Source organism: Natator depressus, chromosome 12, assembly GCF_965152275.1.
Source record: "Natator depressus isolate rNatDep1 chromosome 12, rNatDep2.hap1, whole genome shotgun sequence".
In the NCBI taxonomy this organism is placed as follows: Eukaryota; Metazoa; Chordata; order Testudines; family Cheloniidae; genus Natator; species Natator depressus.
The window spans coordinates 2,224,178-2,239,808 of record NC_134245.1 but is presented as its reverse complement, the minus strand read 5'-3'; the positions used below and the strand labels follow the sequence as shown (position 1 = coordinate 2,239,808).

At 48.7% G+C, this 15,631-nt stretch overlaps 1 protein-coding gene across 2 annotated transcripts in view; it reads right to left on the bottom strand.

The window, feature by feature from the left end:
* The window catches only part of ACD (ACD shelterin complex subunit and telomerase recruitment factor), a 42,966-nt gene extending 31,951 nt beyond the window's left edge, over positions 1-11,015 (bottom strand). For both annotated transcript variants that reach the window (XM_074968327.1, XM_074968326.1), the window contains exons 1-3: positions 10,908-11,015; positions 8,704-8,799; positions 6,467-6,596 (exon numbers count right to left, since the gene is read on the bottom strand). In XM_074968327.1, the coding sequence (XP_074824428.1) occupies positions 6,467-6,596; positions 8,704-8,799; positions 10,908-10,972 (291 nt within the window). In that variant the 5' untranslated portion in view covers positions 10,973-11,015. The remainder of the gene's footprint in view (positions 1-6,466; positions 6,597-8,703; positions 8,800-10,907) is intronic.
* Between the last annotated feature and the right edge of the window lie 4,616 nt (positions 11,016-15,631).

Genomic DNA, 15,631 nt, shown 5'->3' with positions numbered 1-15,631 from the left:
AGCCTGTAAGTCCCCCTCCGCAACAGTCCACGTAGCTGCTTGGAGGGGGTATAGCGAACTCTTGTGATGGTAGTTGCGGGTTCTGGCAAGCCAGGGTAAAGGATTTTTTTGATAAATGGATAAGGAAGAACCAGGGCCCACACCAGGTGCAGAGGTCAACCTGGGGTGAGATTAAAAAGGAAATGGAGGAAGTGTTAGGGGACCCAGAGGGATGGGGGGCGGCTGAGGAGCCCACCCTCCTTTGGTATATGGGCAGTGGAAGAAGGTCCCTGCTCACTGGGACTGAATGCCTTCCAGGGAAAGGAGACACTTCAGTCCACTTATGAGAGGTTTGAAGTAAGGGCAGCATTATGGGAAGCTGCCAGGAATCTTTCAAGTTTGGTGCTGCTTCAACAAGGGCTGCTGAAGGGTTGTAAATTAGTTAGGGGTGGTTAAAGATGATTTGGCGCAACAGGGTTTAAAGTCAAAAGCAGAGTTAACTGACTACCTTTAGAGACTGGAGCTGGGACTTGGTCCTGGGGGAGTGGAGAGAAAGAAGGGGAGGAAAAAAATGTTTCGAAGTGCAAAATGGCAGGGTTTGCAGGAGCAGGTAACAACCCCCACTCTTCTCCCAGAGCCAGAATGAGAATCTGGGAATAAAGGTTCCCAACTGTTTCAACCCAGGGAGCCTACTCTTGGCTCAGAGCTAGCTATGTCCTTTTCTTCTTTTCCTCGGTTTACTTAATTTGCTGCTGGTAGCCTATACTTAAAACTGACCGGACAGGCTTAATTGGTTTCTTTCCACCTCTTCCCCCTGCATTTCCACACACTTTTGTTTTTCTGAAGTTTTAATGGAGGGTACTTTCGATACTTATGTGAAATGTTTTTGGTTATTTTGGACAAAGTATGAGGGAGGTCTGCTGTATTCCACTGGAATTTTTGGAGTAAAAGATCCATGGGCATCCATGGAGACAAATGTTTTACTGCCTCTTTGAACAGTCTCAAGGTAAAGACAGCACAGGTTAAGGCAGCTGTGTGGCAATAATTGTGCTTGGTGGCTAAGTTGTTACAGACAAATTGTGCTACCTTGTGTAGGAGTAAGTGATTTAAAGAAGTGAGTGAAAAGTTACCAATAGCTTTTGCAAAAATTGATAATACAGGGTTTGGAGGAAAGTAAACATTTGGGAGTTGTGGAAAGGGTAAAAGGTAACTGTGAAGATGTTAAAAGAGTAACAGTTGTGGTGTTACAAGAAGGAAGTTTTTGTTTAATGATAAAACCCAGTTATATAAATGTAACTGTATGTGCAACTCTGTGCAGACACATTGGATGGAAGCTTGGTAATTAAATTATCCAAGGGGGTCAGGTCGAGTGGCTACTACCACCACTAGGCTTCTGTCCCCAGAAGCCTTTACAGCTATTCTGAGGGAAAATGGGCCCTTTTCCCACAGAAATGGTCTATAGGGGACTGCTGCAGGCAGCAGGCGGAGAGAGAATCTGATCAAAATTATTTGACTATTGGGTAATGTAATCAAAATCACTAAAGGAATGTAAGGGGTTTCTATTGGAACGTAACTTGGCTGCCCCTGGTTGTGTCTAGTTGTACAAGATGGAAGTGTAATCGAGTACCGTTGTGTAAAAGAGTAATCACAGTGCAAGAAATGTTAGGCAAAAGAGAATTTTGTGTGCGCGCACAGGTAAAAGAAAAGGAAAAGGGGAGGAATGATGGGAACACTGAGCCTTGGGGTGGCTCTGGGGGATCAGACTGTCGCTTTGGTGGGTGTGCATGAAAACTCTGTGGGCACGGGGGAGGCAGTTACACCTTGTGTAAAATTAATATGGCTAATATAATGTTATGGAGGTTAAACTATGGAAGGAATGTGCATTTTCCCAGGACGTGTGCAGTGTATATTGGAGAAGGGGAAAAAAAATGCAAACAAAACATGGTACTTAATTAAAATCCTATTAGGGCTCCAAAAAGGGCCACAATAGGTTGTGCTTTCTTTTTCAGATCTGTGTGTGTTTTGAAGCAGGAGATGAAAGTGGAAAGTAATCAGAACTCTAGTGGAAGTGGAATGTGTCCCTTTTAAGACAGTCTCTGAGCTGCTAATAGCTTTGGATCCAAAAGCAAGCTAGAAAGCCTCTGTGTAAACGCAAATTACCTAGCTGATTGGCACAAAGAAGCTGCAAATAATGAATACATCTGGTCAGCAAACAAGTTACTAGAAGACTCAGATTATGGCCCTCCAGGAAAGGGAGGTGAAAAAACCAAGTCACGCTTGAAAATAAGGGGAACAGGTTAACCCTAAGGGGGGGGGGGGTGTGCGCGTGTACAGTGCTAAAATCTAAAGCTGTCTCTTAGCTATTACCTGAGAATAAACTTAATGCTTGGTACAGCAGAAAAACTATTGCAAACATGGTCTGTTGTACAAGAGGGGAAACTGAGGTACACCACCTCATGAATTTCATAAATGACCAGTGAGTGGGGTAATTCACTAGCCTGACTATAGAACAAAATAAGGACAGCCTGAAGGTAATTCTTCTGTTTTTCCTGCAATTAGCAAGGAAATTTGTAAAAGGAAGTGGTATTATTATTAAGCAATAATCTGTCCCCACTAGGGGGTGGTGGAAATTGTTTCTTTTGTTTTTTAGACACTCTACAAGCAAGCTGGCGCCAGCGGAAGAATAACCCACAATACCATGAATCTATGTTTTGTGTTGTTTGTCTGTGGTGTTTGTCTTGTTGCTAGCATTGTTGTGTATCAATGAACAGAAAACCTCATGACATGGGTGGGGGATGGCTTCAAAAGGCTGACCAAGGGTGCGGTGTGTGTGGGGGGGGGGGGGGGAATGTGTATGGGAATGCAAAATTCTCAACTAGGAGGCCAGCACCTGTGTAATAGCTACCATGGTACCTGGAAAGGAAATGGAATGGCAACTAAGGTGGTCCCCACAAGCCCTATGGAAATAACGAGAAGGGGAGGAGCTCACTGGGAATCAATGGAGGGGTGTGTAAAATAGTGTAAATCAACAGAAGATGTTTGGATGTGCCCCTCTCCTATGACTATGGAGAAGCAAGATCAATGGCCTATGCAAGGGGTGGACAATTGGGTGTTCTGTGTATAAGGTGTTTTGCTGGGAATGTACATATTACTGGGGACACAATTACAACAGCCCATTACCAAACTACACCCATCTACATGCTTATATCTGGACTTTGGTGCACAAATGGATCTATGAATCTTATTGTTGTAAATAATCAAACCAGGGCATACGGCCTGATTCCAAACCAAGTGGTTAAGCTGGTTTGGACAATAACCCATTTCTCTGTGAACGTTCAATGGACCTATGATATGGACAAAAGCACACAAAACCTGCAGGGGCAGCTTGTTGCAACTGCCAGTAACTGGACACATAAGATTGTGACCCTGTCGAAGGAGGAGAGGCAGTGTTTTGGTGGTGGCTCGGCTGTTGGACGATACTGCAGTGGTCAGGACTCGGTGTTGCTGTGGATTTTGTATTGTTAACTGTACTTGTATTACGTTGCATAGGGAGATAACCTATAAGTAATGTAATAAGCCCTCCAAACTCTCCAGTGTACTAGACAACCCGGACCCAACCTTCTCGGGCCCACTATAATGGGAAGTCTGGAACACAAATTGCAATAGGTGCGGTATGCCCATACGAGAAAAGGTGCAGGGCACTATACTACACAAGGGGCAGTGGGACAAATGGAATATCGACACCTTCCACCTTGATGCCTGGCCCTATCAGGAAATGTGTCGCCATATGTTCTATGCTTTTCCAGGGATACCTGGGCAGGAGGATCCCAAAAGAAAAGGAAAAAAAAGGGGTGGAGTGTTAGGATATAGATATTCAGGCCTGTCTGTAAAGGCCTAGACTCTAAGAATTTAGGTGTATTCTTATCACTTGGCTAGTTATAGAGGTATAAAAGAAAGAATAAAAAATCACTGTCTGCTGGTGTAAGGACCTTCTCTTACTGTGACAGTCTGAGGCCCTGTTCTTAGGCTAAGGCCTTTGGCTAAGCAGCAAAGGCAGCCATAAGCTGGGAAGCGAACAGTCAGCTCCTCATATTCCAACCTACTCACATTGAAATAAGGTGCTATTGGGCAGTCAGGAATACAATCCTGTCCTGATAATGCCTATCGCCTCCAGAGAAAGGGAAGTGCCTAGAAGATGTAAAAGGAAACTTAGTTTGATAGCATCCTGTCTGGCAAGAACTCACTTATCTATAGCTGGGATGTGAAATCCGCATTTCTGTGTTTGTTCTACCACTGTAGTCCCCATTTCCCTATTGTTTGTCTGTATAATCTCTGTCTGGTTCTGTGATTGTTCCCGTCTGCTGTATAATTAATTTTGCTGGGTGTAAACTAATTAAGGTAGTGGGATATAACTGGTTAAATAATCATGTTACAATATGTTAGGATAGGTTAGTTAAATTTCAGTAAAATGATAGGTTACGGTATAGCTAAGCAGAACTCAAGTTTTACTATGTAGTCTGCAGTCAATCAGGAAGTAAGGGCGGGGGGAATGGGAACAGGGAATGGGGGTGGGGAAATTGAAATCATGTTTTGCTAAAGGGGGGAATGGGAACAGGGACACAGGTAAGGCTGTGTGGTGTCAGAGCTGGGAAGGGGCACACTAAGGAAGGAAACTGGAATCATGCTTGCTGAAAGTTCACCCCAATAAACATTGAATTGTTAGCACCTTTGGACTTCGGGTATTGTTGCTCTCTGTTCATGCGAGAAGGACCAGGGAAGTAAGCGGGTGAAGGAATAAGCCCCTAATACCCTCTGAAGCACCTGGCATTGGCTGCTATCAGAAGACAGAATACTAGGCTACAAGGACATTGGTCTGATCCAATACGGCCGTTCCTATGTTGATTTAAAAAGTCAAAATCTCAAAAATATTTGTAAATTGAGCATCCAAAAATAATAAATCAGTTTGGGTCAATTCATAGAATATCAGGGTTGGAAGGGACCTCAGGAGGTCATCTAGTCCAACCCCCTGCTCAAAGCAGGACCAACCCCAACTAAATCATCCCAGCCAGGGCTCTGTGGCTTCTAACTGAAAAACTGAACTTTTTGTTTCGAAAATGTCAAAATGAAACATGAGAGACAAGGTGGGTGAAGTTTTATTGGACCAATGTCTGTTGGTGAGAGACAAGCTTTTGATCTTACGCAGAGCCCATCTTCAGGTCTGTGGGGCTCAAGAGCTTGTCTCTTTCACCAACAGAAGTTGGTCCAATGAAAGATATTCCCTTGCCCACCTCGTCTCTGAAACCCTGGGACCAACACAGCTACAACAATCCTGTATAAAACAAAATGTGGACAAATCTGAAACTTTTTTCTGAAATGAGATCTTTGTCAAAAATGACCCTTTCCCACGACAAGCTTTGGTTTAGATGAATTGACGTTTTCCAAAGAAAAAAGTTTTATCGAAAAATTCCCAACCAGCCTCAGACATCACAGCTTCCATCTTCCCTTATGACATTAATGACACAAACTACGCTCACCTCACATACTTTTTCTCTGGTCTATTGAGGCCAAGGCTCTGCCTTCCTGCCCCATTCTCTACCAGCTATGCCTCTGTAGGCTGTGGGTATGTCTACACTGTGACTGCAGCATGTGTAGACATACCCAAGTTAAGCTAGCTCTTCAAGTAACAATAGCAATGAAGCCATAGCAGCATGGGAGGCAGCCACTCAGGGTCCCACCATGACTTCACTGCTATTCTTACTAGAGCTAGCTTTGATCTAGCTGGGTACATCTACATGTGTTGCGATCATACTCCTGATTGCAAGATAGACATACCCTGCAAGCCCATCAGGGCAGGGACCTGTCTCTATCCTGTGTTCAAACAGCAACAGAGTGGGACAAGACCCAGGTCCAGGAAGGGAAGTGGCAGCACCCCAGAGGCCATCCCATTGCAGCAGGTGTGGGAGTGCTGTGGAAAAGGGCTGCCTTGCCCAGCTGTCTAGCGACCACCTCAGGCTTATGGAAAGAGCAGCAGCATCATGGGCTTCAGGGCTTAGACACTGTGGGGGGGGGGTCATGTGATATGTTGCCCACTAGGGGCAAAGAGAGAGCTCTCAGCCCACCCCCACCCAACAAAGCTGAGAGAGAAACACCACAGGGGCGGGGAGAGAACCAGACAAAGAACTGGCAGGCAAGTGGGTTCTAGGGAGAGAAAACTGCACAACATCCCAGGAGGGGAGTTCAATTTTAGAGCGAGAGGGTGTGTAGGGAGTTGGAAAGACCAGCCCTCTAATGGGTCTCAGTTCCCAACCCTTTCCAGGGGAGGGGCACTGAACCTGCACTGTGCCCTCCTAGTTAGCCCTTGGGGAGCAGAGTGAGTGGAGTCCTGCAGAAACGCTCCAGCCACGGGGGCATCCCGCAGCAGAGGGTCCCCCGTCCAGCAGGGCGCTGGGAAGGGGCAAGTGGCGCACAGCAAGCCCCAGTCACTTACGTTCAGGATGTGCCCAGGCACCTGTGTATTTCTGGGTTCCACCTGTTCGTATTTCATCAAAAGGTTCAAAATCCAAGGCTGGAGGACGTAGACTCTGGGGACAGCCAGCCACCTCTGCTCATCCTCCAACCTGAGAGAGGAGAGGCAGGGGTCAGCTCGGAAGACAGGGAAGTGTGAAGTCTGCAGCTTCAGCCCAGAGTTCAGAGACACGTTCCAAGCAGCAGAAAGGCCAGCAGCTACCTCCAGCGCTCACTGGCAAACAGCTCAGCGCCCATTAGGAAAGATGGATCAGGTCCCTTCCCTGGGTAGGACACTCCACGTGGATCTCACCAGCATTCCTTCTCTGGCTGTCCGGGCAAGTCATTTCCCCGTTGCATCTTTAATGCATACAGTTATTTGCATGGCTGCTATTTAAATCCCACCGTAAAGGTCTGGTAACCCCTCGCAGTATAGCCGAACAGAAACAGCTACCCATGCTTACCCCAAAGTGTCCATCCTTCTAGTAGGGAAGGCCATAGATCTCGCACAGCTGAAGAAAACATCTGACCTTGGGACTGTATCTCAAAAGCTGTGTTTTTTGACTGAGAATAGGTACCCTGCAGTAATTGACTGTAATGGGAGTATTAATTCCTCATTGTTCATGATGAATTAATTTATTATTGGTATTGGCACAGCACCTGGGAGCCCCAGCCATGGCCCCAGACCCCGCTGTGCCGGCATTGGGCAGGCACAGAACAAAATGAGCTTACAGTTTCAACATTAAAAATAAAGTAACTCTTCTAGAGCTGCTGTGGCAATTCTCTCATTCAGGGACTGATCCACAACTTCCCACGCCTTGCCCAACAGGCCCGGTTCTGGGCTCCAGGCAGGCTGGAGACCCACTGGAGGGGATTTGCAGAGCTTCCTGCTAGAAGAAAGGGGATTTGCAGGTAAGCATAGATTACTTCCCTGGGTCTAAGCCCCTTTTTATTCTACAGTAAGTATTTCTATGGCCCCCATTCTATGGTATTGGAGTACTTCCCAGGCTTTGATGTATTTCTTCCCCCAATACCCCTGTGAGACAGGGCGCAGCTACTATCCACAATGGACAGAAACTGCAGCACCAAGAGGCTGGCCCATGGGAAGTCTGTGCAGGAGAAGAGAACTCAAGCCAGGTCTCCCAAGGCCCAGTCTGGAGCCTACTAGGCCATCTTTCCTGTCACGTTTTACAGCAATCACCGCGTGCAGCTCTATGACCGGCTGCATCACTCAGCAACGGGCAGTGCTGTGGGTCTTTCATTGTGCGGCTTCAAGGGACAGTACTACACTGAGATCCCTCCCCTCCTTCTCCCAAACACCCCTTCTCAGAACGCGGCAGCCATAACCCAGGCTATCACAGCCCAGCTGTTCCACAGCAGAGCCGGAAGGAAAAGGTTGCTAGCAGCTGCCATAGGGGCTTGTGACCGCGCTCCCATTCCCCACCTCCAGTCTTTGCTGAAAGGCATTTACTCAGAAACGACAAGCGCCACACACCAATGTGCCTCCCCTAGGTTCCTTGCTCAGGGAGAAGTGCCGTGCTCCTATCTGATGGAGGTACCTCAGTACTGCCCCTTTGACAGGAATTCCTCTCCAGCTGGTCCCCTCTCTGCAGGGCAGCACTAGTCTGAGACTCCCATGAGTCCCTACAGCTACTCAGCCCAAAGTGCCATTCAAAGCCCCTCAGCCCCACCCTGAGGGCAGAAATGAAGGATTTTCAGCCCTTTGCTCCCTGGGCTCTAAGCTGAGCTGGGTTTGAGAGCCTGGCGTGCGAGGAGGGACAGAAAGAGACCAAATCCCAATGTCACCTTGGCATTCGCCTGGATAACAGGTGAGCAAGTAGCTCAGGTCGGCCACTGTTTGTCCTGCACACAAAAGGCCATTTACCCTACTCCCCATTCAGGGCCTGAGCCTACCTGGCCCTACAGGCATTCCACACCTCCTAGGATCAGGCCTCGCAATCCCACGGAGTAGCCAGTTCTCCACATGCAGCAGACACAGAGCCAGCGTGTCTTTGTAGGTAAACGTCGCCGGCTGAGATTGTGAGGGGAGAGCTCCTTGTGAAGGAAGGCCAGCATGGCGATAAAGCAGCACGCTCAGTAGCGGAGACATGGGCATACAGCACACATGTTCTGCACGCAAAGACAGGAAGTGGGAGCTGACCTCTCTACAAGGGCATGGGGGAGGTAGCTGGGTGCCTGGCGTGGGATGTACAATCTTACCGCTGCATTCCTTCGCACTCTGGAATTCGGTCGGGGTTCTTTGCTTGGAAGATCGTAGACCTCTGAAGGTAACACACACTCAAACCGCTGACCTGCCTGCAACCACAAGGAGAGAGAAAAAGTGGGTAAAGCAATGTCGGTTATGAATCAACTTGTGTTGGAGGAAAGGACAGCTTTTGAGCTTCAGGGAGCTCTCCTCTTCGGGTCTGGGAAAGGTAGCCAGAGTGTCCAAGCTAAATACATGGTGGGATAGCATGTCTGAACCACTTATGTTTAACAATCTGTCCCACCATGTATTTAACTTGGACACTCTGGTCACCTTCCCAAGACGTGAAGACGACTCAAAAGATTGCCTCTTCCACCAACAGAAGTTGTCCCAATAAGAGGTATCACCTCCCCCACCTTGTCTCTTTAATATCCTGGGACCAACATGGCTACAACAACCCTGCAATTAACCATGTCACCCCGTTAGCTGTGTGTGGGAATTTCCTTCATTTCCCCACACCCTGTTGGAGAACAGCCCCGATTCCTGTAACCCGCCCTAGGAGGCCCACAAGAGGGAAGGCCTGCTCTAGCACACCATAGGGAGCATGAGTGGGGGAGAAATGAGTTGATTAATGCAAAGATACCAAGATGTTGGGATAACATGGAACACTCTGAACCATTTTATACGTTCCCACAAACTTGGTCACCTGAAGGCTGGCATTTGGGGGGATAGAAAAGGAAAGGACGTAGAGATATTCCAGCCGCAGATGAAGATTTCTTCAAATGCCTTGAAAAGGAAAGTGTACTCTAAAGCTGCTAGCTCAGAGGTTCTCAGACTTTTCTACTGGTGACCCCTTTCACACAGCAAGCCTCTGAGTACGACCCCCGCCTTATACATTCAAAACACTTTTATATATTTAACACCATTATAAATGCTGGAGGCAAAGAGGGGTTTGGGGTGGAGGCTGACCACTCGTAACCCCCCATGTAATAACCTCACAATCCCCTGAGGAGTCCCAACCCCCAGTTTGAGAACCCCGGTGCTAGCTGGTTCATCTAATTGCAGTGTACAGGAATTAGGTAGAATATTTTACAGCAGTTTGCGAATCTTCTAGTGGCGCTGTGTTCTTTGCGTTAGATTTGAGCTTAGCATTAAGTGCTAAGCCTCAAACATTAAGCCAGAGCATTAAGCTAGGTCTTAGGTGTTTGTCTCTAGGTAATTAACATGGTTATTTGGGAGCTTGCTGTGCCCAATTTCTTCATTTTTGTTGTGTTCAGAGAAAAAGACAAGACTAATCATAACAAATATTTTTATATCTGTGACAATTAAACACATTTAGCCATTTGTCCTGTTCTTAATCAGTCGAAGAACAAGCCTGGCTTGCTAGAGAGAGACTTGGCAGAATCTACCGTTTTTCCCCTTATAATTTCAACAGATAATATTGATGTTGATTTTTAAGCATTGTTTTAGATTTTTATCTATTTAAATTCTGCTGGTTATGGGAAATTACTGGGGGTGTATGTGTCACTTATTTAATGACACCAGATGTTGAGATTCAGAAAGTTAAAGCTATATAAACCCTTAAACCACAAATTGTCAATTTCGCCCATGAAAATACACAAAGTAAATATCCTTAAATCAACAAACCCTACCTGTTTTTATCATTCGCTAGTCCATTTGGGACAAGCCTAAATCACTGGATTTGGTCTCTTAGCTCTCAAGAAGCATTTTTCTGACGTTGCCTATCTGTAAATTTCATTGATTATCGATGGAAATATTTTTTCACGGGTTTGTGCGTGTCCGGTGAAATCGACACTCACTGGTAAAACTCTAACCGCTCCCAGCCTGGCGAGGACTTGCTGCGAAAGGGCCGCGGCGGGGTTGCGGCAGCGGGCTGGCTGCCGCGTTTGGCTGACCGGAGACTCCCGAACAACGCGCACGGGAGAGAGCGGGGACACCGCACGGGGCCCAAGGGAAGACTCCAGCGCGGACTGGCCGCTGGGCCTCCGGGCTCTGGCCGGGCCCTGCGAGCGCAGGCGGAGAGTCCTGCGCCTCCAGGAGGCGGCTGTAAAATCGGGGTGACACTTTTACCCACATCCCGGCTTAAATCGCTGACTGACTGCGAAGATCCCCCCCGAAAGACAGGCCCCAGGGCCGGGTACGCGGGGGGGCCCCAGGGCTGCCCCCCAGCAACCCCCGTTTCATTCGCTCGCTTCACCTTCCAGCCAGTCCGGGGGGTGCCAAATCGCGCGGCGGCTTTTCCTGGGCCTCGGCCTCTCGCATCCTGGCGGCGGGGCCCGGGGCGCTCAGCGCGGCTTCGCGGCGGGGCGCGGGGGCCGGGAGCCCGGGTGCCCTCGGCCGCCGGGAGCAGCAGGCAGCGCGTGCGCGGCGCTGCGCATGGCCGGAGAGGTTAGCGGGGGGCTCTGCACAGCCCCCAGCTTACAACAGCTGCAAAGCCCTCTGCGAAAACGCGCCCGCCCGCCCGGGGAGGGGGTGGAGCTGGGGCGACGGGAAGGAAACGGCCGGGAGCCCGCCCACAAGAAAGATGTCGGAGCGGGCGGGGCCCGGCGGCGCCGGCCGTGCCCTGTGGGGGGCGGCCATCGCTGTGTGGGGACGGGGCCCGGCGGCGGCGCGGGTTTCCCGGCGCTCACCGCGGGCCGCGCCAGGAGCGTTTCCCGCCCGCGGGCTCCGGGGTGCCCCGGCCGGGGGCCCTCACTGGGCGCGGGGCGAGCGTTGACCGGCCGCAGGCGGTGGATGGGGGACCCGGGCGCGTCGCTTCCAGCGCCGTCTCCCCTGCCCCGTACAGCGCCGAGCTCGCACGGCCCCCGAGCGGGCAGCGTTTCCGCGCCGTAAGCGGCCGTGTGGACAAGGCCCAACAGGTGTCACTCCCTCCCTAGGTTACCCGCACTGCTTCTGCCCAAGGCAGGGGTGGGCAAACTAGGCCCGCGGGCGGATCGCCAGCCCTGTGGCGCCGCGGGGCTAAGGCAGGCTCCCTGCCTGCCCTGGCCCCACGCCGCTCCTGGCCAGCACCGCCTCCCTGCAGCCCGGGGGCGGAGACTCGGCGTGCTGCCCTCCCCTGAGGGTACCTCCCCTGGGCCATGGTTCCCTATTCCCAGCCCCTAGGAGCTGCAGGGGGAAGCGCCTGCAGGAAGGGCAGCATGCAGAGCCCTGTGCCCGCCGGCCCACACGCACCCTCTCCCCTGAGGGGCGTGGTGCTGGCTGCTTCCAGGAGCAGTTTGGGGCCAGGGCAGGCTACAGCCTGGACCCCAAACACCTGCCACACCTTGCCCCAGCGTTACATTCATGGCCCTGCATGCAATTTCCCCACCCAGATGTAGCCTTTGAGCCAAAATGTTTGCCCACCCCGGTCTAAGGTCAGTCTAGCCATACACCTGGCAGGTAGGAACTGAAACAAGTCTCCCAACAAACAAACTGTTGCTTTCTCCATACAGTGGTTTACCCTGAGTTAATTCAATCAAATCACTTCCACACCCATCAGCTGCAGCAAACTGCTTGCAAAAACTACCACGAAGATTTTTGTCTTCAAGGACTTTGGCTATGTTTGGTATCTCTTTAAAACAGAATCCAGTCTCCAAGTTGGTGGTGGTGGTAGATCCAAAAGCAAGTATCCAGAACAGTGTCTGTGCAGAGGCTCATAGGGCAGAGGGGCTGCAGTTGGTGGACACACCTAGGCAGCAAAGGGAGTCCTGTAAGCAAGGAGGTTCAGATTTCAACCCTCTAGGAGAAAGGAGCAGGAGGAAAGGGGACCAGATCCTCCTGATGGGAAGAATGAGTGTCCAGCCTTGAAATTGGTAGCAGATGAAAATTTGAAAGCTAGTGTCTGGGTTGATACAATCTACCTGGCTGACAAGGGAGGGGGAATATTTGCCCATAGCTGTTAGCACAGAGGACACACCTGGCCAGCCAAAAGATTCGAGTGAAACAAGAGGCATGATATAACCAAGATACTTATAAACATTCACATTTGTAACAAATTTGGTGTTACTGTTAAGTTTTAAGCCCTCTGAGGTATTTGATTTTGATGTTAACCCTGGTAAAAAGGTACAATGTGTATGACTGATAAAAAGCCTGTAAACATATTGGGAATAATACCTAAAAATACACTGTATGCTAGAGAGCTTAATGATAGTGAAATGTTACAACTGATACCTGTAAGCAATTTTGGACCTTGGCACAGCGGAGAAACCTTAACAAATCCAGTCTGCTGTATAGAAAGGGAAGCTGAGGCACACCACCACATTGCTCTCATGGCTAAATGCCAAGGTGATTACACCACTGAAAGCATTAGTGTCTATATTAAAGTAACATCAGAGGAAAAATAACTTCAGAAAATGAAGGAAGCGTTAATAAAGAGCCTGATTTAGACGTGATTTTGATAAACCATTTCTGCTGTACACTAATACTTCTTTCAGAGTAGCAGCCGTGTTAGTCTGTATTCGCAAAAAGAACAGGAGGACTTGTGGCACCTTAGAGACTAACCAATTTATCTGAGCACGAGCTTTCGTGAGCTACAGTTCACTTCATCGGGTGCACTAATACTTGTGATATTAAACTGAAAGCTGTAATAATACAGGAACAAGAATGGAAAATTCCTGTGATATTCAGCAGTGCCTAGGGACACTCCTTTCTGCATCAATTTTGCAGGGGGGCTGTGACGCTGTATGGAATCTGGGGGACACTTCAGGATATCATGAATACCGATATTGTAAAATTGCAATGAGTTGTCCCAGTATGCCCTGTAAGGTATCTGCGGAAATGTCAGGTTTCAGAGTAGCAGCTGTGTTAGTCTGTATCCGCAAAAAGAAAAGGAGTACTTGTGGCACCTTAGAGACTAACAAATTTATTTGAGCATAAGCTTTCGTGGGCTACAGCCCACTTCATCGGATGCATACTGTGGAAAATACAGTGGGGAGATTTATACACACAGAGAACATGAAACAATGGGTGTTACCATACACACTGTGACCAGAGTGATCAGGTAAGGTGAGCTATTACCAGCAGTTGACAAGAACGTCTGAGGAACAGCGGGGGGGGGGGGAGGGGAGGGAATAAACAAGGAGAAATAGTTTTACTTTGTGTAATGACCCATCCACTCCCAGTCTTTATTCAAGCCTAAGTTAATTGTATCCAGTTTGCAAATTAATTCCAATTCAGCAGTCTCTCATTGGAGTCTGTTTTTGAAGTTTTTTTGTTGAAGAATTGCCACTTTTAGGTCTGTAATGGAGTGACCAAGGAGATTGAAGTGTTCTCCGACTGGTTTTTGAATGTTATAATTCTTGACATCTGATTTGTGTCCATTTATTCTTTTATGTAGCGACTGTCCAGTTTGACCAATGTACATGGCAGAGGGGCATTGCTGGCACATGATGGCATATATCAGAGAGTGCTAAAGGAATTGGCGGATGTGATTGCAGAGCCATTGGCCATTATCTTTGAAAACTTGTGGCGAATGGGGGAAGTCCCAGATGACTGGAAAAAGGCTAATGTAGTGCCAATCTTTAAAAAAGGGAAGAAGGAGGATCCTGGGAACTACAGGCCAGTCAGCCTCACCTCTGTCCCCGGAAAAATCATGGAGCAGGTCCTCAAGGAATCAATCCTGAAGCACTTACACGAGAGGAAAGTGATCAGGAACAGTCAGCATGGATTCACCAAGGGAAGGTCATGCCTGACTAATCTAATTGCCTTCTATGATGAGATTACTGATTCTGTGGATGAAGGGAAAGCAGTGGATGTATTGTTTCCCGACTTTAGCAAAGCTTTTGACACGGTCTCCCACAGTATTCTTGTCAGCAAGTTAAAGAAGTATGGGCTGGATGAATGTACTATAAGGTGGGTAGAAAGTTGGCTAGATTATCGGGCTCAACGGGTAGTGATCAATGGCTCCATGTCTAGTTGGCAGCCGGTGTCAAGTGGAGTGCCCCAGGGGTCGGTCCTGGGGCCGGTTTTGTTCAATATCTTCATAAATGATCTGGAGGATGGTGTGGATTGCACTCTCAGCAAATTTGCGGATGATACTAAACTGGGAGGAGTGGTAGATACACTGGAGGGCAGAGATAGGATACAGAGGGACCTAGACAAATTGGAGGATTGGTCCAAAAGAAACCTGATGAGGTTCAATAAGGATAAGTGCAGGGTCCTGCACTTAGGACGGAAGAACCCAATGCACAGCTACAGACTAGGGACCGAATGGCTAGGCAGCAGTTCTGCGGAAAAGGACCTAGGGGTTACAGTGGACGAGAAGCTGGATATGAGTCAGCAGTGTGCCCTTGTTGCCAAGAAGGCCAATGGCATTTTGGGATGTATAAGTAGGGGCATAGCGAGCAGATCGAGGGACGTGATCGTTCCCCTCTATTCGACATTGGTGAGGCCTCATCTGGAGTACTGTGTCCAGTTTTGGGCCCCACACTACAAGAAGGATGTGGATAAATTGGAGAGAGTCCAGCGAAGGGCAACAAAAATGATTAGGGGTCTGGAACACATGACTTATGAGGAGAGGCTGAGGGAACTGGGATTGTTTAGTCTGCAGAAGAGAAGAATGAGGGGGGATTTGATAGCTGCTTTCAACTACCTGAGAGGTGGTTCCAGAGAGGATGGTTCTAGACTATTCTCAGTGGTAGAAGAGGACAGGACAAGGAGTAATGGTCTCAAGTTGCAGTGGGGGAGGTTTAGGTTGGATATTAGGAAAAACTTTTTCACTAGGAGGGTGGTGAAACACTGGAATGCGTTACCTAGGGAGGTGGTAGAATCTCCTTCCTTGGAAGTTTTTAAGGTCAGGCTTGACAAAGCCTTGGCTGGGATGATTTGATTGTGGATTGGTCCTACTTTGAGCAGGGGGTTGGACTAGATGACCTCCTGAGGTCCCTTCCAACCCTGATATTCTATGATTCTATGATCACATTGATAGATGTGCAGGTGAACGAG